Source organism: Talpa europaea (genome assembly GCF_964194135.1).
Source record: "Talpa europaea genome assembly, chromosome: 16".
NCBI lineage: Eukaryota > Metazoa > Chordata > Mammalia > Eulipotyphla > Talpidae > Talpa > Talpa europaea.
The window spans coordinates 19,931,283-19,954,613 of NC_140084.1; the positions used below are offsets into that span (position 1 = coordinate 19,931,283).

Genomic DNA, 23,331 nt, shown 5'->3' on the forward strand with positions numbered 1-23,331 from the left:
CTGTGCGGTGGCCACAAGCCCATGAGCAGCTCTCCCCACCTCCCCTTCCCTCTCCGGGAGCCACCATGAATCTGGATTATAGATACAGCCTCTCCCTCCTTCCCACTCAGTCCTCCTCACCTGCAATGTGAAGACAGTTCTCTGATGTTCAGCCACTTGGCAGAAAGAAAACAAACCAGTCACATGGGAGATCAAAATGAACCAGCTATCTTGGGTTAGCCCAGTTTCTTAGATATGGCACCTAACAAATAAAATGGATTTCATCAAATTTAAACATTCATGATTCTAAGGATACCGTAAAGAAAATGAAAAGAAAACTTAACAGAATGAAAAAAGTACCGGTAGGGTACCTATATCTGCAATTTGTAAAGAATTCTCTTAATAATCAAAAGATCACCTAATTACATAACAGGTAAAGAGTTAGGACATTTTGCCATATGAAGATATACAAATGGTCAATAAGCACATGAAAAAATGCTCAACATCATTAGTCTTCAGGGAAAAGTAACAATGCCATGAGACACCACTTCATACTCCCCCAGCTGGCTAGAATCAAGAAAATGGATAATAACAAGTGTTGACAAGGATGTGGAGAAATTGGAACCCTCCCACTCTACTGTTGGGAATGCCTAGTGCTGCAGCCACTTTGGAAAAGTTTGGCGGCTCCTCAAAAGGTTGAACACACAGATATAAGATTTTACCTCCTAGGTAAACCTAGGTAAACAGAACGGATTTTACTCCTAGGTAAAAAGAATGGAAAATCTCTGTACATGAGTACACAAACATTTGTACATGAGTACCCACCACAATACTATCCACAACAACCAAAAAGTACAACTGGCTGAAACCCACTGATTGAAGAACAGATGGACAAAATGGGGTCCAGCCACACAATGGACCGTCACACATGCAGATGGACGAAGTACTGGGCACACACTACAACATGGTGAGTCTTGAACACGTGCCCAAGAGAGAGGTCATTTGCAAAAGGCAGGCACTGCGTGATTCCAGGTACATGGAACGTACTGCGTAGACATGTCCAGAGCGACAGCTCATGAGCTCATGAATGCTTGCTGGGACTGTAGCAAGGGGACAGAGTTGGATTAGCTACTAGGCATGGCGGCGGGAGGGTGGGTGAAAAGAAGTTCCAGAAATACAGTGGTGAATGTTGCACAGCCTTGCACAACATTGTGACTGTGCTAAAAACCAATGAACCGTATATACTTCTAAAATGCAAAATTTTATGGCATATGAACTACATCTCAAAAAATATCATTATTAAATGGGCTGATTCAGAACCCATTCCAGGCTGTCATCAAAGAGAAACAGGCAGGTAGAAAAAGCCCATTACACATTCATGTTAACTTCATACAGGTAATGCATATTTATTGAAAATTTTCTTCACCGACAATGGTGAAATCAAGACCCCAAATTACAAAACATGATGGCAGTTGATACAAAAATAAAGCAAAGGTCTATGTTTCACAGATTTGTGCACGTTTCCTTCAAATTTCAATCTGTCCTTCCATCAAAAAGGAGGTCACAAAATCTGTGTTATTCCTCGTGATGTAATAGTAAAAAACCGCATTCCATTGACAAAAAAAATAGCTTTGCTTCCAAAGAGCACAAGTCTTTAAAGTGACTTTTCCCAACAATAAATATATAAAATAGCCTTTAACGAGCATGTTTTAGCTTGGTCAGAGTTGCCTCGCTGGTTTGAACGGACACCCTTCCCCTCAGGGAGAAGGCCCGACAGCCTCGGTGCTCTTCAGTCTTCAGTGCACGCAGCGGGGGATGGAGTCTGACCCCAGGCCCCTCCACTGCATCCCTTCTGTGGGCCCTAGCCAGGGGACACTCAAGATGGACCTTGGCCCTCCACATAGCAGAGGAGGAAGACCCATTTAGATAAAACCACCGCTGAAGACTCCATCCCCTTTACACAGGCGGCCTCCTGAAACTTCATAGCTCCATCTGCCGAGGCCACTGCCAAGGTTCTTTGGCTCTCATGGTCAGCTGGTGTGACAGTCACACTGAAGGGGTTTTTGGGGGGTGAACCTGCTGCATAAGCTGTGGTCGCTTCACTCGGGGCTTCCTCCGCTTCGGCCTGCTTTTGGCCTTGTTGATTTGTACCACAAAGAAGGCCAGGACCACCATGGCTCCCAGGAAGGCAAAGACAGGAATGGTCTGACCCACCTCTTGGTTGTAGCGGCCAGGCATGATCCCTGCAACAGGACAGCGCGTGACGGTCAATACAACACAGTCACACAACACAGCCTCCTCTGAGAGATGGACTCATCAAAAATGAAACTCTGGCTACCTCATCAGCTGGGCTTGTGGGGCAAATGCACTTTTTATAGCTCAGCTGAGTAACTCAGGCCACAGGCCATTACCAGGGAAGGACCATGCACTGAGCTAGCTCAGATTAGGGCTTTCCTTATGGCGTATAGAGGGGGGAGGGGGGGAAGGGTGCGTTTCTCTGTTCCCTGTGCTTACCTCAGAAACAAGCACTGGCCTTTATTCTGTCACAAATAATCCACACTAGGAGCACATGCTGTTTTCTGTTCCCATAAAGACAACAATGAGGGGGCCTCCCCGGTGGTGCTGGGTTGCCAGGCTGCCCGCAGCCTCTGCAGCGCCGGTTTGATCCCCAGCTGCTCCCCAGCCACCAGAGGGTCCCACATGGCACGCAGACCTCTCCTGCCACCCGCTGCTCCCCTCAGCAGTGTACTTCAGTCCTTCTGCCTGCTCTGCTCCCTGCTCTGGCTCTGGTGAATTCTCTCGCCCTCCCGCGCTTCTGACTGTACCCAGTGCTTGTGTTAATGAATAAATAAATCTTAAAAAAAAAAAAAAGACAACAATGAGGGACAAGAGGCGGGTGCTGGGGGTATGAGTAGCAGAGTAAAGGTAAAGAGGGAGGCCAGGTGTGGAGATAAGGACTGCTGCTGTGCACTTATCCTTCTGGAAAGCCCCCACAACTGGGCCCCAGTGCCCTTCCTCAGTAGGAAAGTGTTTAAGTAAGCGCTGGAGGACCCTTAGTTTCTACTGCAGTGTGACTTTGTAGCTTACACTGGGTTCAATAATGTACTATCATCATTGCACCCATGACCCGAAGACAAGGAAGGTACTCAGGAGTTTGGTGTCACCACACAGTCCTCAGAGGTGGACTACATAGGCCCCTTTCTAATACTCAGAATTTCCAAGCCAATTCCCAGAGCCAGGAAACCACCACCCAGGGAGCTGGAAACTCCTGGAAAACCACAGGGATTTCCAGAGAAAGCACTGCCCACTCTCTGCAGGAATGACTTATCCCAGATTCCTGATAGTCTAACAGATCAAAGCCATCACCTGGGGAGCAGACATTTTATGTCATTTGGGTAGAGGGGACAGAATCAGATCACTTAGGGGGCACATACCCGAATTTAACCAAAAACCCCAGCCCAGTGAAGGCCTATGCTGGGCAACATATGGCGGAGCATGGGTAGAGACCTCTGAAGGCTGAGGGGCCATGTGTCGCCACTATTTGGAACCAAACCCAGCAAATGACAGTAATCCCCTGGGGTACATAACACATTTCTCTCCAGAACTTTTATAAAAATATACAAGTCACTCTACTGGAAAAGTTTTAGGTTTAATACCAGGCTGTTGATTCATAACACAAAGAAAACCCAAACCACCAAGGTCCCAGGAAGGCCAGGTTGGGAACAGTCAGGCCCCTCCTGGGGAGGCAGAGAAACTCCTTTGACATGTAATCCACGATTGGGCACAACAGGAAAACCTCCACAAACTGACCTCCAGGAATGTCCCAGGCACCACTTTCTCCGGGAGACAAGGGTCTCACTTGAGGGCGATTCGATCGAAAGTTGGGTAATACCACTTTATCCAGGTCGATGGAGAGTAACTTCTGATGTTTCCAAAGATTACTTCAGGAAAATGGATAAAGACAAAATAAAGATAAACAATTGTATTGGCCTAGAAAGTTTAGCCAACATCTAAACAACAGGGAGTTACTGGGCCTCCCCTGGTGGCGCACCAGTTGAATGCTGGGCTGCAAAGCTGCCCGCAGCCTCTGCAGCGTCGGTTCGATCCCTGGCCACCAGCAAGGGTCCCACATGGCACGACAGAGCTCTCCTGTCTCACCCGCTGCTTCCCTCAGCAATGTATTTCGTCAGTCTGCCTGTTCTGTTCCCCACTCTGGCTCTGGTGAAATTCTCTCACCCTCCTGCGCTTCTGACTGTACCCAGTGCTTGTATAAATAAATAAATCTTCAAAACAAACAAAAAAAAATAGGGAGTTATTGACAGAAAAGTGAAATGCTGTTCCCATTGAAACCTGCCTAAGTGCACCTGTGTGACAGCATCCAGATCCCAAGAGACAGAAAAGTCCAAGTCAAGTTCACGTGTGTGAGATCTCAACAATATGGATTAGGGTGAGTCCCATGGCGTTTTAGCACTGCCAACACTAGCCCATCTGTACTTGGAATGTCACCAAGGAGCAGGAAAGAAAACCTCATGTTGAGCCTGCAGGCACAGAAGGGGTGTTGGTGGGTGGACATGGGGATGGCATGTGGGGTCTGGAGCACAGAGCCCGTGTTCTGAGGCCTGCAAACCAACAGAGCAGAGGAGGTCACACTGTGCCGGAGCCAGGAGCCATCTACGTACTCAGGACACCACCAGCAGGAGGGAGACAAATCACCCAAGAAGCGAGAGGCAGATCATGGGGATAAGCATCTGCTTTGCTCGCTTGGCCAGAATGACAAGAAAAGAAATCATATGCTTTGTGAAATGTACTGTTCATTATGGCACAAGCACTCCGCATTCCAGACCCGGAGAACTAGTTCAGGCTCATACAACTCACACCCCAAGAACAGAGCGGCTGATAGGCTATAAACAGTAGAAGACAGACTGGAGGATGCCTTAATCAAGCCACGAGCCTAGAAAATCTGAACACCATTCTGCTACTGTCTGGGAAAGGAATAAAGTATGTGTAATTCCCTGTTTATCTGCTCTTTGTTTGGAAACTGCTGGTCTGTCTCTTATTTTGGTCAAGGGAAAGCAAAGAAGTTCAGATCTATCAGCAATCAGGGAGAAGGTCAACAGGAAGCCAGGCAACTTGGTAAGTGTGTGAAGCTTTCTGTGCAGGAAAGAGATAAATGACTACTATGACTTCCAGCTGGGCGACTGCTTGGAAATGTCAGCGAGGATGGCCTGTTCTCTTCTACATGCTGTAACTGTACATAGCAGATTTAATGAGCTTGAAATTTAGACTGCTAGGTCATGGAAGCAATGGCACTGAAGCCTCTGGACCCTGCAGCAGAATGAACATGTTACATTGAACCCTCAGTGGGCTCCACCCCATCCTGGAGTTCAATGATTGGTGACGGCATGGCCTGGTTACACCAAGGCAGTAATGGTGCACCAGCGTTACCGGGGGGAGAAGATCCCAACATTCTGGATGCTATGCAGCGGCTCTGAGCATGGACGCCTGCTGCCCAACAAAGACCCCAGTCTCCATGGAGAGATGTGGCACTACAGTGGGTCCTTCTGGCACTGTTGGAAGCAAACAATGCACTCAAACCTCTTTGAGAGAGTCTGAATAATATGTCTGGATATTTGAGGACTGACAATTCCAACAAGATGTAAAATGAGAAATAAAGCTGGTTGGTGTATGAAGGATTTGCTGAGTGTGTTGGTGAGAAGCACATTCCTGGAGCTGCACAATCAGTATTCTTAACGGACAGGTCACTATTTGAGGGATTCTTTTATGTAGCCATGCAGATACCAAGGATCTTGTTAGCTGTCTTTCAGAGTCCTGACCAGCACCATGGAGAGTAATCAAGTTGCTAGAACTTTAGCCAACTCTGACTGTCCAGAGTATGAACTGCTGACCACAGCTGTAATGGAAGTCTGGTCCAAATGCTAGGATAATGGAGGGTTATAAATAAGTTGAGATATAAAAACGAAAGCTTATCAGAAATTTCTAAATGATGGAATGTTAACAGGGACAGAAAAGTACCCACTAATTGAAAGTTTCAGGAAGAAAATTGCTGATAACAAAATTCTACAATTCTACTGTTTTCCAGTCAACATATCTGAAATGATCAGTGTGCTGAGCGCTTTCTGGTTGTGACAACAGTCACACAGAAGGAAGCTGTGAGGCCCTCCCGCTGGCACCTGCCCTTTAAGGCTCACAGCATGGTCGATGGCCCTGTCTCGTCATACCCACACCTGTACAAGCTGAGACGCAAACAGAGTGGGCAGCCTGTCATCAAGAGGAAAAGTGGCCAAGAGTAGCCCTTAAATGGGAGCCTGTGCCTGAACAGTGCTGGGCATGCCTGCCTGTGATCAGTATGGATTCTGTAGCACCCCTCAAAGGAAACAGCGTGGGAAGGCTACTCCCACTGCTTCCCTAGTTCCCAGATCAGGAAAAGCCCCCACTCTCTTTGAGGAAGTTTATCCCACTGAGGCAAGGAATGCCAACGAGAGAAGCAGGAGGAGTGGCTATCTGGAGACAAGGTGGAAAACAGCTTGCTGAGCTGGCTGCTCTGCCCGAGAGAAACAGCAGGGCAGCACAAATCCTGTTCTGAAAGGAAATGGTACACACTGAGGTCAAGTTAGTAGCTGATGGAGACAAAAGAGCAGAGTTAGGACACTGACAAGCACACAGGGTGACAGTGATAGTGTGAGGACACTTCCACAGGTGTTTGTTAACACTTAGGTGGGGGAAGGGCACAGACACACACCAGGGCCAGGATATGCCACATAGCCCAGGTGCACTGGAGCAGTCCTAGCCCTCAGCCATGACCTGTCTATATTCCAGAATAAACATCACAAACAGAAGTCCTCAACTCCCAAAGTCTTCACCAAAGTAGTCAGAGCTTCCAGGGAAGTGGTATTGGTTGGATCACAGCTTTTAAAGCACGAACCAACCAAGCCTAACAAAGTGCTAATTACCCAAAGATAATATATACAGGATCCCACCAGAAAGCGTAATTCTCAAAGTCAACGTGGGGGCTCACTCATTTAAATAACCACCACAAAATGACAAGTTAGAAGACATGATGATTTGGTAATGATGTCTATAAAATTCCCCTCTCTCTTATTAAAAATAATGCATCATGAACCCTATGGAAGGAGGTGAAATAGCAAAGGGAGACACTGACCTGGGAGCCGTCTCATTTAAAGGCTGTGGCTTGGCCCATGACAAATGTGGACAGGCTGGCAGGGCCCTGGGCTCTGGGCCTCCCAAACGGGCCTCCAGGACCTTGGAGTATCGGTGCAGGTGGTTCCCTGGACAGCAACATTGGCAGCAGGAAACATCATGTGGCAAAGCAAGGGAAAACGAAGCTTCATTAGTCAGTCTGCTCTTGGGCTGACGGGCCACTATGGACTGTTAGTCTGTGTACCAGGAGTGCAGGAGCTGACCCACTGTGTCTAACAGGTGACGCACACCCAGAACTGTCAGTCACGCCTCCACAGCGGGGACACTGCGCAGACAGCAGCTACACATTCCTTACTGACCATCACTATGGGCACAAGGCTTCAACTGAAGAGATACCACATGGAAAAATCTTCCTTTCCTAAATTATTTAATTCTTAAGCTAAAAACCCTACATTTTCAAGAGTCAATTTTTCTTTTATTTCTTAAATCTGTGCCATCCAACTCTACAGCACCAGCCTCATGTGGAGCATGAGCAACTGACATGGGGCGAGTGTAATGTTTTGGTGTACTGGGTTAAAAGCACAATATTTAAATGAGTAAGTTATTTAAATGAATTTCACAAGTTTAACTTCTTTAACATGGCTACTGGACAATTTAGAATTACAACTGTTGCTCAGAACACACTTCCAAGGACAGCTCAGAACTTTCTGGCTTTGGAGTGCAGACCAGCTCTGCCACACACAGCAGGCTAGGCTGCAGGTCACTGTGGCACCAGCATCTCTCTGACGGGGCTACTCTTTAGGCCCCACCAACTTGAGCAGTTACTTAACTTCTCTCATTTGTGAATGGGGATAAATAACCATTTTCATAGGATTCTGTGGACTTAGTGCCTGGTACCCTGCCCGGTACCCAGTGAGCGTGGGCTATTCTTCTGGAAGACCTGAGAGCCAGGGTCTTTGTTAGTTAGTGGCTCAGTAAGTGTCAAGTGGGATTGCTAGGCATTGAGTGTGGAACAGCACCTAGCACATGAGGCCCCCAGGACTTGTGCCTTCACTCAGGGAGGACAGCCCACCTGCAGTCATGAGGGAAATCATGGGAGGCAGTGCTGCCTCGCTCTATGTCTGGAGGCTCATGGTTTTCCAAGCAGTACCTCAGGCTTGATCCCCCACACCCAAGAGCACCCCAGGCCTACTTACCTTCCATCCTCTCTGGAGTCACAGAGCCCACGCCACTGGGAGGACGCTGCCGATTTCCAGAGTGACTGAGGCTGGGAGGTGTCACCCCATATGACGTGTACTGAAGCAGAGCATCCAGAAGCCAAAAGCAGTCTGTGGGTTCAACAAGCAAGATTTTAAAAATTCCATTTTTTTTTTAAGGAACCTCTCCAGGAAAATGAAAGTAGCACCAAAATGTGGGGAACAGGTGACATGTTAGTTCAAAATGAACCCCCACACTTGAGAAACATACATTCTCCACACTCAGCACCAGATCACAAGGGTCAGCAAGGCAGACATGAGCTGGCCGTGCCAGGCACAAGCAGGTCAAGAGCACTAAATGCCGAGCTGGACGAGCATTGGACCCCAAGAGAGGACAGAACAGTCCATTCAGGGACAGGGAGGCCAAGTGACACCCAGGGAGACAAGAACCCAGAGAAAAGGGGCAGCAGGCAAGGGGAGAGCATGGGGCCCCAACACTGTACCACACCAGAGGCTGGCCAGTCAAGGATAGAGATACACACTGCGAAGGCAGAGCAGGGCCACACACGCCCTCCAAAGGGAAGTGGGTCAAAATCAACACAAAAGTACGGGCTAACCAGAGATGCCCTTTGAGTCCGTACCCCCATCCCCAGCACCCCAGGCTCTTTACCAGAAGATCTGACATCTGAAAAGAAAACCTCTGTAGAAATAAACATTCATCCTTTGTACTTTCCAACCATAAAGTACAAAAAAAGCACAAGGTGGTCAGTTATTTTGGAGGGTCAACGCTGGGCACCCAGGGGCTGCAACTGACAGCTGCCATCACAGGCACAGGCTGGGAGATCAACTGTGTGCCTCCTTTTCTAATTCCATGCACTTGTCCCCAGGGCAGGCCCTCCACATCCCAGTAATCGGACTATGCACGATTCATAAAGAGAAAACACTGGTAAATACTTTTCTCTCATTAAAGAGCACTTGTGGTCAAGTGCTCAGAGCCCCTGAAAGATCCTGAATGCTGCAATAACAAATGTAAAGACCAGGGCAGTCCTCTTGGGCATTTAAATTTTTAATAGAGACTCTCAACGGAAGATTTCAAGTCTTAAAAGAAAATCTCTATGGAAACAAAACATTCACCTTCTTTCAACTGTGACTTTAACCTTCACTTCTGATTTTGATGACCAATCACATTCTAAGGATTTACGTAAGATGCTAGGACCTGTGTCGGCTTCAGTTTCCATCAGGGCGGGGCACACAATGCACCCCAGACATGCCTGCTGGCTCCTCTCTCCAGTTAACCATCCCTCCCTGTGATCTGGGAGAAGACTGGGCTCTAGTTCTGGTCTTGTCATCATCTTGCCAGGCACAAAAATGGAAACTCTTAGATCCCACTTCCCCCTTTACGAAATAAGGAAAATAAATGGTCTATGTCCAAGTTCAAAACCTCCCATTTTGGAGGAAAGGTTAACACTGTGAGAAAGAGGAGGGTACTGAGATTATTCCCCTACCTCCCTTCATACTCAGTGATGTACCAAAGTCCCTCACTGACACAGGCCCCCAGCAGCTCAAGTCTGAAAGGCTAGCTAAGTGCCAGGGAGAAGGGATGGTCATAGACAGCCAGTAACCTACAGACTGCATGGGGATGCCCGGGACAAGCCCAAAGTAAAGGGGCCACAGGTCTCTCCATAGAAGCACAGTAGGCCTGGCATCAACGGGTCTTAGGACTACAGCCATGCCATCAAGGGCAGTGTTGCTGGGAACCAGTCCTGCTTTGTTCATCAGCGTCCAGACTTAGATACCGATCCAGAATTCCAAGCAACCAAAGCACTGGAAACTCTCAGGCCCCAAGAGCAGGAATCTGGCATCTGCAGCACCTTCTCATTGCTTTTTCAGGGACAAGCAGTCAAAGCCTGAGTGTGGGAGGCAAGGATGCACCTTACCTTTCTGCCGGTGGCTGTCATCCAGGCAGTTGGAATCTCCATAAAGCACAATCCGGCCTCCGCCCTCAGAAGGGATCTGATAAAGCCCCAAAATGGGGACATTTTCAACCACTGCTGTTTCCTGCTTTAGAACCTCCAATCCTGAAGCAACACAACAAAACAGCAATGAGGATTCTAGTTGCGGATGGATGGTTTTCCAGTTGTTACTCACCTTGACACTCAGTCCATGTGGCCAGCACACATCGCTCAAAATCTCATTCCCTCAAGCCTGCAAACTTTTAGGATATGAAAATAATGTCTTAAACGCAGCTTGTCTAGGATGTGCCAAATGCACACACATGTGGTGTTTATTTCCATCTCCACTGGTACTTTCACTTGAAATGGTGCCACACAATATTTATAATCCTAAAGGGAGGTCTCCCTTTTTATCCTAAAACCACAAATTTTTGTTTCTTCTGATGATGCTGAAAGGCTATGTCTTTCGACCACATACACGGGGGTCTCCAGTTAGGTGGTTCCCACTAGACACCAAAGCGCCTCTGTGAGGACAGTACACAGACACACAGGCTTCACTTTGCATTGTCAAAACCTACAACAAACACAATTAACTTTACAACACATGCCCACACCATAAATATATTGTTTAAATTTAGATTTAAGGTAGTTGTTACATTCATCTCACAGATACAAATGTTTTGACATTAGACCTTTGTTATCTTCACCCAAACAGATGCCACAACTCACAGTGTTTAATGAATCAAGAAGTCAAACAGATATCAATGCCTGAGGCAGTAATTACAAGTCAAACATCTGAGAGTCCAGCCCTGAAGCAAGTACTGTACCCAGCTCGATGGATGATGCAAGCCTTTCTCAGGAACCATCTAAAATGTCTGCTGTAACATCTAAATCTGAGAATTTAACATCTAAGAAATCTGTGGCTACAAAAACAGAGCATTTCCTGCTCTGTATGTGTCATCCCACCAGGAGCTGAGAGGTGGGTAGAAAGCCACTGTAACAGTGAAATGCAAGTTCACACACCAATGACTTTGGCCCCAGGTATCAGAGTATTGTTTCTAACAATTGTTTTTGATCAGCATGACCCAGGTTCATAAAGTCCAATTCTGTACCAAAAGATTACTCAATGTAAGGCCTGTGGAAATAGAAAGACCCTTGAAAGAATTTCAAGATAATACACTTTGATGTTCTAACCAGCAAAACACCAGGCTGAAGCATGCATGCTTACACCTCCTTTGGTTCCCTCTCCTTGCAAAGCAGCAAGGAACTACCAGACGGGAAGACATCAGGGAGAACATGGCTCTCACCTGTCCACCTGGAACCACCCATCCTGAGAGACCAGAAATGGCCAAGTAACGGTGAGACACTTTTGTGCCTAAAATACAAACACTGGACTTTGCAAACCTGGGTCATGCTGATCAAAAAAAATTTTGGAAACAATATTCTGTGAAACCTGGAGCTGAAGGCAGTGGTGCATGAACCTGCATTTCACCCTATGGTGGCTTTCTTCCCACCTTCACAGCTCCTGGTGGGATGACACACACAGCAGAAGCTCTGGAAGGACACAGACCTGTCCACTGACTGACTTGCCTTCATGAAAAAGCCGCTTCCAGTGGACACAAGAATAAATTCTGTGCTGCAGGTACAAACAGACCAGTGAGAAATCCTGCCTTCTTGTCCTATTTGACTACTGAAACTGTCCCAACTTTCAAGTACAGAAAACAGCAAACTTAACAATAGAGGAAACCTTCCATTCTGAAATACATAACAGCAGTTTGTACAAGGAAAGAGATCCATCCCATCAATTTCTCTGAGCCTGTCATGCTGGGCACAGGACATGATGGGAGACGTGCTGCCCAAACCTCGGCTCTGGAGTGCCCAGCCCATTGTCCCACACCAAGCAGATGGACCACTTCCCACCTCAGGAAGGGTGGAGGCAGGAGCAGAAGTGGGGAGATGTGTGGAAGCGGGGGATGGCTTGGCTCCTCCTGCTCCCAGCTATTGCTCAGATCCTCAGCACAGTGTCAGGGATACTAAATCCAGGAGCACTGTCCTCATTTGCCTTCATGAGTGGTGGTTCTCTGTATTTAAAGAAGCAAAACTGAAAGGGAAGACCTTTCTTTCCTTTAAATTCTTCAAAGAATTTCAGAAGATGACTCCACAATTAGCATCTTTACCTTTACACAGTTAAGAACTTCAAAACATGGTCAGTATTTTAGTACTCTAGCAATCATAGAAGCATAGGTAATTCATAAACATTAATAAAAATTTGAGACAAATGGGCCTCCCTGGAGGCGCAGGGGTTAAGATGAAACCTATGAAGAAATCCGCAGCCACTGCAGCACAAGTTTGATTCCCGGCCGGCCAGGAAGAAACCCACATGGTGGGACAGATCTCTCCTGTCTCGCCCGCTGCTCCCCTCAGCAGTGTACTTCAGTCCGTCTGCCTGTTCTATTCCCCACACTGTCTCTGGTGAATCCTCTCACCCCCCCTGTGCATCTCTGACCTGTACCCCAATTCTTGTATAAAAATAAATAAATGTTTAAAAAAAAAAATTTGAGACAACTTTGAAGATAGTTAAAAAAAAAAATTTACAAATATTCACAAAGTCCTTCCCATGTAGGAAAATCAATTTTATTTGCAGTGGTCAGTCACATATATTTGAGTTATCAGCAAAAAACTATCTTATCTACTTTACATTGCCCAGAGCCACTGCTCATAAGTCTTGCCTAAAGAAGGTATAACATACAAATACTGTAATTAAAAAAAAAACAAACAAACAAAAAAAAAAACCTGTTAATGTGTACAGGATGTCAATTCAAGGTTCATAAAGGCATTCTGGAAGCTGATAATGGTGATGATTACACAACTTTACACTTCAAAGGAATAAAGGCTATGGCACATGCATTATATACAGTAATAGTTACTTTAAAAAAAGGGGGGATCTAAAAGCACATGAGTAGCATTCCTTACCTTGGTCTTTAAAGGTCTGTGTTATCACTATGCCATCTTCTGGAAATTTAGCAATGCTGCACCCTGACGCGTAATACACTAGAAAATAGTTGTTCCAAGTTATGAGAACATAGAAACAATGCAAACTTGCATCAGTAGCTGCCCATTTACCTGAAATGCTTTGTTAGACATCATAAATATTCTAAAATTGTTTTTAATTTTGAGAGAAGAGCTGCTGTTAGAAACTGGTCACACAAACTATAAGTAATTACCTCAAAATGCAAGTTAAATATCACTACTGATATAAGGTTCCTGAAGAAACTTCAGAAGTCAAAGCTGGCAGAGACCTGGGACAAGCTAAGTCAGGACGGGCAGAGTGAGCAATAATAATGCCCAAGATGCAAAGTAATCTACAGGGAGACTTTTTAAATAGGATATACCAGTTATTTCATAAACAAAATTTTATAAATAATCAGGAACCTATGAGGTACTTCCTACTTGGGAACATACAGAATAAGCCCTACAGATGGTGCTGAAATGAGGAATGCTTGCATATAATATTTTCATTTTAAGAATCTAGGCCCAAGGCCTCCCTGGTGGTGCAGGGGTTAAAGACACAGCACTATCAAGCTACTGCTAGCCACTATAGCATGAGTTCGATCCCGGCCAGCCAGGGAGCTATCCCACATGGTGCAGCAGACCTCTCCTGTCTTACACGCTGCTCCCCTCAGCAGTGTATTTCAGTCGATCTGCCTATTCTGCTCCCCACTCTGTTTCTGGTGAATCCTCTCACCACCACCACCACCCCAGCACCTCTGGCCTACACCCCAGTTCTTGTATGCATAAATAAATCTTTTAGAAAGAAAAATGAATCCAGACCAAAGGAGAGAGGTTAACCCCCAGTTTCACAGATGTCCTTCTGAAGACACTGAACAGCTAGCTGTTCGCCAGACCTGAACTTATTTAGGAATCTCCTCGTTCTGTCTCTGACACAGACTTCAAAGACATATATTATTATTCCATCTCTTGGAATCATGTGCTCCATAACAAAACCAATGCAAAATCTTACTATCATGGTTTGCCAAGGTGAAGTCCCCTTCATACAGGCCATCGCTGAACCCCATGTTCCATACAGACAGGAGTTCGTTCAGAGCTGGGATGTTAGCTCCTCCAGTGTCCGGCATCCACCACTGCCTGTGAGTGATTAGGAGACACTAAGAATGAAGGATTCCGAAACCCATACAACAACTCACCTTCTCATGGCAAAGCTAAATGTCTCCTGCCAGAATCCTAGGATCCACTCTAAAGTCCACTCTAAGGTTTCAGTTGAAACTAACTGTCTGGCTATGGGTAATACTCAAAGTAAATTTAGTTTGATTAAATCCGGTTTGTTCAACCCATGTGCAAAATAAAAGTAAATTTATTTCATGATATGCACTGCTTATAAACTGAACCTAGACCTCGAGAGGGTCACTGAAACATAAGAGAAAGAGGCTTATACAGTTCAAGTCAAAGATTCTTCTGAAAAAAATTCAAAATACACTGTAAGAGTGATATATTCCTAATATTCTGGGAATCCTTGATCAATAACTGATTTAATGAAAGCTGTCTTTAAGTAACAGTTCCCTTTGTGCATTTAAATGTGTACAGATCCAGTGATAAAGAGATGGGAGGATAGAAGCTCTACCCAGTTAGAGTACGGGAAATAGAGCTTAACAAAAATTCATGCCTCTGCTACCTAAGACTAACAAGGCAGGACAATGAAACCTTCAACGGTGCTTAGAATAAGGGAGCATCTTACATGCTTTCAAGCAACCATCTCACCTCTCTACCAGAGGAGGAGGGAGTGCTGGAGCCAAGCCTTCTGACCCCACCCCTGACAACCACAAAAGCCACCAACACTACCCGAGTATCTGCTGGATAGAACGCAATCCCAAAAATGGAAAATCTCTTCTCCAAACACCAGCTCCCTAAGTACCTTGTGTTTTCATCATAAAACTTCACTTTTCTCATAACGGAGGTGTTGTACCAATCACTGAAGACAATGAGGGAAAGGCCATTGTCCACATCCCTCCTCAGTTTGGCCACCTCCTCGGGGAAGTACTCCTCTTCACTGTCCACCAGGAGCAATGTTCCTGAGGGACAAAATGCGACGTGAGAATTCCCACCTGTTAGCCACCAGACATCATGGTTTCACTTGCTATTTACATACAAACACACAAATGTCCCCCATCCTCTGGTGGTTTCACACTGTTGCGGAAAGTTACAACCACCAACAACAGAACCAAGTTCACTGCCCAGCCTCCCCTATGATCGGGAGACCCTGCATGCTCACTTTTCAGGCCTGTCAAAATTTTTCACCAGCCCCCAACATGGTGGCCACAATATTCAGCTAGTGCCATGTGGCTGCTCACCATACTGATTAGCATCAAAGCACGTGAAGGGGGAGCCGAGAACCTCAACAAAGTAGCCCATGCTTCTCAAGTGTTGGTACATGTCCCTGAAGTTGGTGTGGATGTGGTCACCATTCCTGAAAGACAAAAGGTGCCAGCCCTGAAATGACCCATCTTTACTAGCAATAAAGGCTCCTCTGGACAGAGCCACTTCTGAAACGAGGGAGCACAGTCCCTCACCAGCAGAGGCCAAGGGCACAGAAGGCAGCCTTTCCAGACCAGCTTTTCTCTGGATTCCTATCTGTCATGGTGACCGGACACTGCACACATGGCACAGGAATGCAGATGACATGGTGAGAAGAAATGCTCTGTGAAGTGCAGGTGCATCCTATAGCATGGTGCAAGTGTAAGTGGCCAGTAGGCCTGCTCAGGCAGGGCATATCAACCCAGATAGTGCCAGACAGCAAGTCCTGCATGACTGCTCCCCCCACCTTCCGTCCTCCTTCCTTCTTAGCATGCTCATCTTCCTACAGCACAGTGTAAGCCCACAGGACACCAGGGTCACTCCATCAGCCAGCCTCCACCTCGCAGGCCTCCAGAGTCCACCTTCACAGCAGGACTAAAACCACAAGAACTCATGGCCATGACCTAAGTTTCTTAACTTCTCACCATGTCTTGTCTATTTGCCTCTGGTCTTAGCCCCTCCAACCTGCTCTGGAGACATCGTTATAAAGAACAGTCTGTCATCACAAGTGTTCTCCTCAAATTCATCCATGCTCCCATCCCCCTCCCTGTATATGCTTTCAGGTCAAGTCCAAACTCCTTCGCTTCACACTAAGATAGAAATGACCTTGGCTGATGGGCGAAGAGCAAGTCAGCTCAGCTGTCATGGAGGCTGAAGAGGACATACCAGGAAGTCTGTCCCATGAAGAAGTCCACAGAAGCAGCCATTGCAGAGTGTGATGCAAATTGCAACAAAATCTATGTTTTTAAAGATAACCAGGGCTGCTACATAGAGAATGGAAATGAGGGATAAGAATGGCAGCGGTGAGACTCCTGACGAGAAATGATGAAGGTCTGCATGGGGTAGGAGTAGGGGGCAGTCAGACAGGGTAAGCATTGGGGAGCTGTTTTGGAGACAGAACTGACAGCACTTGCCGAGCAACTCTACAGAAGTCAGGGGAAACAGGCAATTACGGAGAGTTGAAGAGGCATTAGGACACAGTTGCAGGCGCTCCAAAGGAGAAAAGCAGAGTACCCTAAAGCAGGACCTGCCACATCTCAGAGGTCATGGAATCCAGGCTGAAAGTGGAGCCAGGTCTGTTCCTCAGAGGGGCAGAGACCCCAGCCCTGCTGAGAAAGGAGTAGGGTAAAGGGCGTCATGCTTGGCGGCTGCTTACCAGTCCAAAGGGTCATTCTTCATCCTTAGATTGTCCCTGGGGAAATAGCCGGGCGGGTAGCGGAGGTTGTGGTACTGGTCCCACAGGACCCTCTTACTTCGCGGAGGAGCCGGAATTATCTTCACCTTAACTGGGAGCTTCACTGTCGAAGTCTGTTCTGCACCATTTTTTGACTGGGAAAAAAAAAAATTTTTTTTTAACCTGAAGTGCCCCAGTTGCCCAGAATGTTCAGATTTGGGGCTAAAAAAAGTAGCTTCTATTATCAACTCAATCCAAATACTCTGAACCCAAGAGTTTCAAATAATAACAAACATCAGAAGGAACATTTACTTTCCACAATTTCTTCTAGCCAAACTCTTAAGAGTTTAAGATAAAATCAAGACATATGTTCCTGAAAACTACTAGACTTAGGATTAACCCAACATTCCTTTTTAGAGAATGCACGCTCTCTGCAAATTGTTTTGAGCCTGAAATTTGGTACAACCAAATCCTGGCTGCCAGTTCTCAGGCAGAGAAAGGGAGGCAGCATTCCTCACTACAGATAGCTTCTCTCTACTGCTCTGCAAGCCTTCAGCTTAGTGAGTCAGCTGCCTTCAAACCTGAGATCCAAGGCATCCACCTGGCCGTCTGGTCCTAGAAGGTGCCAAGGGAAGATCAGGAAAGCTAGCCCTTCCCGGTGTGCACTTACTTCCAGCTCTGCCGGGGAAGCCACGGTGATCATGACGTGTCCCTGTGCAATGCCTTCCCAGGAAGCTGCTTTCTTGGTGACAGAAATGGAAATGGCCAGGTAGCCTGACCAAGGCCATAAAACTGATGAGTAAGAGAAAGCGACTTCAATGTTGTCCCCATTCTGGGGTAAATAGGGCTGCCAGTCAGGCTGCAGGAGAAAGTAAATAAGCAAAGGCTAAGGTGAAATGCTCGATTTCTAGATCCACTTCTGAGAAATATTTCATTAAATAAAACAAAGTGAAATTTATGCAGAGATATGAAGCAAGGGGTAACCAAGTAGCCTATAGAATATCTGGAACATCATCTGACAGAAACCACTATTTCTGATAGCCTCCTGTTTTAGAGACTTTTCTGCCAAGCTGAAAAGAGAGACAAGTGGTTTGACAAAGGCAACTCAGATGTGCGGGTACATCACAATTGTTCGTCTGCTTAAAGGATGCCAATAACTGAAAGGAAAGGATGGTAAATGACATGGATACAAGATGCCACCCATCAGAGTTTGGGGACAGTGATTGGTTTACAAGGCTCCCAGAGGAAGAACTGGCTTGGCTGCAAAGTTGGCTGTCTGCTCCATCTCCCCCATATCTGAGGAAAACATTAAAGGGAGCATGAGAGAAGCATATCCGGAAGAAACATAATCTAGCTCTGATAATTAACCAATATTTCAAAGTAACCTAAATCACTCACTTCCCACATAGGCAAAAATATACTCCCCAAGTGAGTCAGCATATTAAAACAAATTCTGAAAAGGCAAAAAATGCACATGATACAGCATCACAATGAGGAAGAAAGGGATTTTTTTAAATGTTCTTGAGCACATTAAATAGCAATTGAGAAAAAGGCTAATTTCATTCATCTCTTACATACCCCGATTAATACAGACAAAAAATTTAAATATTTAATAAGCATGAAAGGAAAACTAGTAGAAAACAAACTTAAGATTTTATTATCTTTCTGAGTAGATCAGGGAATCATAAAAGACGAAAATTCAACTACGTGAAAACATAAAACAGCCATGGAACCAAAAAATAAATAAAACCCAGTGTTAAAGAGAAAACAAAAACCTGAGGGAGCTTTCAGCATAAAACACAACAGGTAATTTCTCTATATGAAGAACTTGTTCAGATTGATATGAAAAAACTAATTTCCCATAGAAAGACGGGCCAAGGAAATGAAAAGCTGGTTCACACAGGAAAAAATTAGTCAACAGGCCTGGCAACACCCACCTCACAAATAATGGAAGAACTACAGAGTGAACCAGCTATTTGCCCTCTAAATTTAACATGAAAAGATAAACCACCCAGAAATAAACCATTTTAAATTCCATAAACTCATGAATAAAAATGGGGTCCACTCCACACCATGGAATATTTCTCAGTCATGAAAAGGAATGAGAGAGACACATGCTGTAACATGGGTGAACGTAAAGATATTATGCTCAGTGAAAGAGGCCAATCACAAAAGACTATATACTGTATGAATCCATCTATATGAAAGGCCCATACACATAAATCCATAGAGACAGATAATGAACTAGCAGGTACCAGGGGCTGAGGGAGGGGAGAATGGAGAGTGACTAGCAATGGGGATCTCTTCCTTGTGATGACTGAAATGTTCAGGAATTACATAGCAGCAACGGTTCATCACTACTTGTAAACAGACTAAAAAACACTGAATAGCACAATTTAAAAGGGTACATTTTATGATATGCGAATTTTACCTCAATTTTTAAAAACCCCATGGAATTAAAAACAAAAAGGTACCACCCAGTGCAGGCACCTTGGAGACCTGGTCCCTCTATATATGCTGGCCACTGTTGGCAGCTCAGGTGCCCTGACGTTCCTCTTTTAAAGAATTGGTAGTATGTACCAACAGCCATATATTTATGTCCTCTGACTCAGGGTCCTATCCATGCTATTTACATTAATAAAATAATGCAGGAAAAAAGACATATATGGATAGATATTCAGTGAAATGCCTACAGATGAAAACCACTTAAGTGCTTAAGGGGAAGCAGTAAGCACATTATGATTTGGCTCTTCTATGTAATACTAAATGACCATTAGTAAGTACACTAGTGCTCTGTATACAGTTATATTTTGGAATGTTTACAACATGAGAACTGAAAAATAGACTGAATTTTTGCCTACCACACAAAGATAACAAAAAAGTATGTACTTCAGGTAAGGGATGAGAAAGAATATTTTAAATTTAGTGGCTATGCCAGTATGCTTGGGCTGTTACTAATTTTTCTGTTCTCTCCCTATCCTTTATTATTATAATGTTCACACAGTAAGCACTAAAAAATTGTAAAGCCATATTCAATAAAGGCCATACCTTAAAATAACTACAAATTGTAAAGATGAAGAATCTAATGTAATTAGTTCATTCAGCCAAACTCGACATGCCAAAGTAAAGGTAGCAAATGGATTTCATTAATCTATCCCCTAATTTATTCTGCAGAAGATTTTGGGTAAAAGATATCACTGCTTTCGATACCCTGCAATGCACCCCAAGAGGCAGAAACTCTCCTGTTTGAACTTCAAGAGAAAGAACTAGGCACAAAGGTCTGGGCCAGGTCTCAGTTCCCCACCACGGCACAGCAGCTTCACCTTGTCTACAACTCTTCCTGTGACGCCCATGCCATTGAGGATGGTGACATTGACGATTGTTGGCATTCCTCCATAGTAGATGGGCTGGGAGCAGTAGGGCCACATGTAGGGACACTCAGTCAGATCTATGTAGCTGGGGCTCAAACTGAAACAGAGAATAGTGTTAGAGTAGAGCCGGTGGTTAGAAAATGACAGGGGAGCAGTGCAGCTGTGCGGGGACATCAGCTGGTGGGCCTGAGCCTTGGGAGGGCTGGCTCTGGGAACTCAGCTCCAGAATGCTCCCTGCACTAAGGTCTCCAGGCTAGCCTGCCTAAACTGCCTGTCTGAACAATGGCACCTCCTGCAAGTCTGGAATTTGGTTGTGGCAGGCAGACAGTGAATGCATGACCAGCCCAAATGAATACCTTGGAACCAGAGTCTCAAATCATGGCATCTCATCACTGGGGCAAAGATGGATATTTTAATACATGGAACTGCAACAGGTGCATGACCAACTGGCAAAAGAAATTAGACCCATATCTCACACCACACACAAGAAGAAACTCCAAATGGACCATGGCGTCTCAATTAAAAGAAAGCAAACAAGTACAAGAAGAAAACACAGGTAAATTTCTAGCACGTCAGTGCTGAGAAAGGCTTTCCATAACTCAGGGGCCACAACAACAACAAAAGGCAAATAAATTTGGCTATTTGAAAAAAACTGCATGGCAAAAACTACTTTATACATAAAGTCAAAAGACAGTTGACAAACTTGGGGAACTACCTGCAAAACAAATCACTGACAAAGAATTTCTGACCCGCATATACAAAGAAATCTTAAAAACTCAGGAGTGGCGGTGAAAACCCACAGAATAATAGGAAAAAGAAATGAACACTTTTTAAGAAAGATTTTTAATGGTCCTTAAAAAAAACACAGCTCTTAAGTGAAATGTTCAACCTCACCATGTGACCAGAGAAAAGCAAAGCCAGGATGCCATTTGTCACCCACCAGACTGACAGAAGTACAGACCCTACAGAACAAGCAGCTGGTGAGAATTTGGTGTGGCAGTCCCCTTCTACCCTGCAGGTGGGGTGCAAGTGGACACACTTCTTGAGGGCACACCCTACAAAGCCACCTATGTACTGAACTATGACCCAGCTACCCCACTTCCAAGAGCTTCCCCTGAAGACAACCTCCAACAAAACAAAAATCTCAGGTGATTCACTAGACAACTTCTAATTATAAAATAGTAGAAATAACTTAAATGTCCGTATTTAGTTAAGTGGGCAAATAAACAATGGTACATCCATACTATGTGGTTGTACAAAAGAGATGGAAGGTCTCTGAAGTGACACAGTGATTTCTAGAATACTGTTAAGTGAAAAAAGCAAAGTACAAGGACTATTTATAATAATGGTACCCTTCATGCAACAAAGGAGACGTAAGAAAATGTAAATGCACTGGAGAAATACAAGGAGGATAAAGCAAAAACAAATGTGATTGTCATCCATGGGGAAGTGGAACAAATGAGGAGTAGAAAGAGGGACAGACAGCAGGATGGAGGAATGACTCTTCTCAGGTATAGTGACTTTCCAGGCAAGGGAATGTGTCACATACTTAACACCTAATGAGTTTAAATCCACCAGAATGGAGGAAATCCAAAAAGAAGTATCAATACTAACAAAGGAACCCAAATAAAATGTATTAAAAATGAATAGCAAAACCAAACACCAATGGTGGCAAGAAAGGAGAGAGAACCCAGTAAGTCTGGAGAACACCATGTCTATATGTTGTATAGGTAATGATAGAAAGAACTACACGTAATGCACTCAGGTTAGTAAATTTATTTTTTGTATACACTAGAACTGAGCAAATAAGTAAATCTGTTGTGGACAAAGAGTCAGCTTCTCAACAGAGAAAGACTAGAAGGAGAGTTGTGGTGTTGGGTGGAACAGGGAGGCAGCAAGGACAGGAATACTAGCATATACACAGACGCACAAACAGGTACAAGTATGTATATATACAGATATTTCCCAGCTTGTCAGTTGGGGACAAGTATGTACATATATAGGTATTTCCCGGCTCGTCCGCTGGAAACCTCTATGAGCACAGCTGTCAGGAGCATACCAAATGCCCAGGTCTTGGTTTGTAATTTCACTCTGAGAAAAGGAGCAGGGCTGCTTGGAGAAACAGCCAATGCCAAGGCTGGGCAAGGAAACGCTGTGCTGTCAGCAAGGGAAAAGGGGCTGACAAATAGTGAAGACATGGAGATGGCTGGATGGTGCTCCTGAACAGCCGCATGCGGGGCAATTTGACCAACAAAATAAGCTAAGATATGAACAGGTTACAAACTAAGATATGAACCACAGAGTAAAACAGCCACATGTCCACACTGACATACACAACTGAATGAAGTCATAAGAGAGAGAGAAGGGACAGCTCACCTTAGAGCAGAATTCTAATTAACAAATGAAAAGGAATAAGAGAAACAAAGAATCACCATGGGGCCATCCCTACGGGAAGAACCCTGCAGCAAGAACCATCACTGAAGATAACACTCAGTGGGTGGACGCATTTGAGGGAACAAGACCGTCTCCAGGAGCAAACAGCAACTGAATGCCAAGACTGGTGCCACACACCATGCTGCTTGGATCTGCTGCTGCTGCAGGGCCACAACTGACCCTCTGTGCCTGCTTCAAGGCCACACTCCTCAGCTGCTCCTAGCTAGAGGGAGCACAGAGGGGCACTGGGGCCAGCCCAGCTCGTGAGACATGGCTCCTCTAACAGGCAAGCTGAGCTCAAGGACTCTGAGGCTCTTCCTCCCCAGTCCTCCCTCCCCTGGCCTGTTTCCACAGACATCACATCACCATGGCTATCCTAAGACACTTCCAGTCTCTTCCAGCCTCCTCCCCTCCCCACAGCAGGTCTCCTGGACAGCCGATCCCATCTTGGTGCCTGC

General features: G+C 45.3%; 1 protein-coding gene across 1 annotated transcript in view; it reads right to left on the reverse strand.

The window, feature by feature from the left end:
- Positions 1-1,991: 1,991 nt before the first annotated feature.
- Positions 1,992-23,331, reverse strand: part of MBTPS1 (membrane bound transcription factor peptidase, site 1) — a gene marked incomplete at its 5' end in the record, with an annotated part of 41,781 nt that continues 20,441 nt past the window's right edge. The window contains 12 exons of the mRNA XM_084257515.1: positions 1,992-2,222; positions 3,790-3,920; positions 7,160-7,286; positions 8,355-8,486; positions 10,292-10,432; positions 13,280-13,357; positions 14,328-14,452; positions 15,237-15,393; positions 15,673-15,788; positions 17,052-17,224; positions 17,740-17,928; positions 20,393-20,537. Coding sequence (XP_084113641.1) covers positions 2,026-2,222; positions 3,790-3,920; positions 7,160-7,286; positions 8,355-8,486; positions 10,292-10,432; positions 13,280-13,357; positions 14,328-14,452; positions 15,237-15,393; positions 15,673-15,788; positions 17,052-17,224; positions 17,740-17,928; positions 20,393-20,537 — 1,711 coding nt within the window. The 3' untranslated portion in view covers positions 1,992-2,025. The remainder of the gene's footprint in view (positions 2,223-3,789; positions 3,921-7,159; positions 7,287-8,354; positions 8,487-10,291; positions 10,433-13,279; positions 13,358-14,327; positions 14,453-15,236; positions 15,394-15,672; positions 15,789-17,051; positions 17,225-17,739; positions 17,929-20,392; positions 20,538-23,331) is intronic.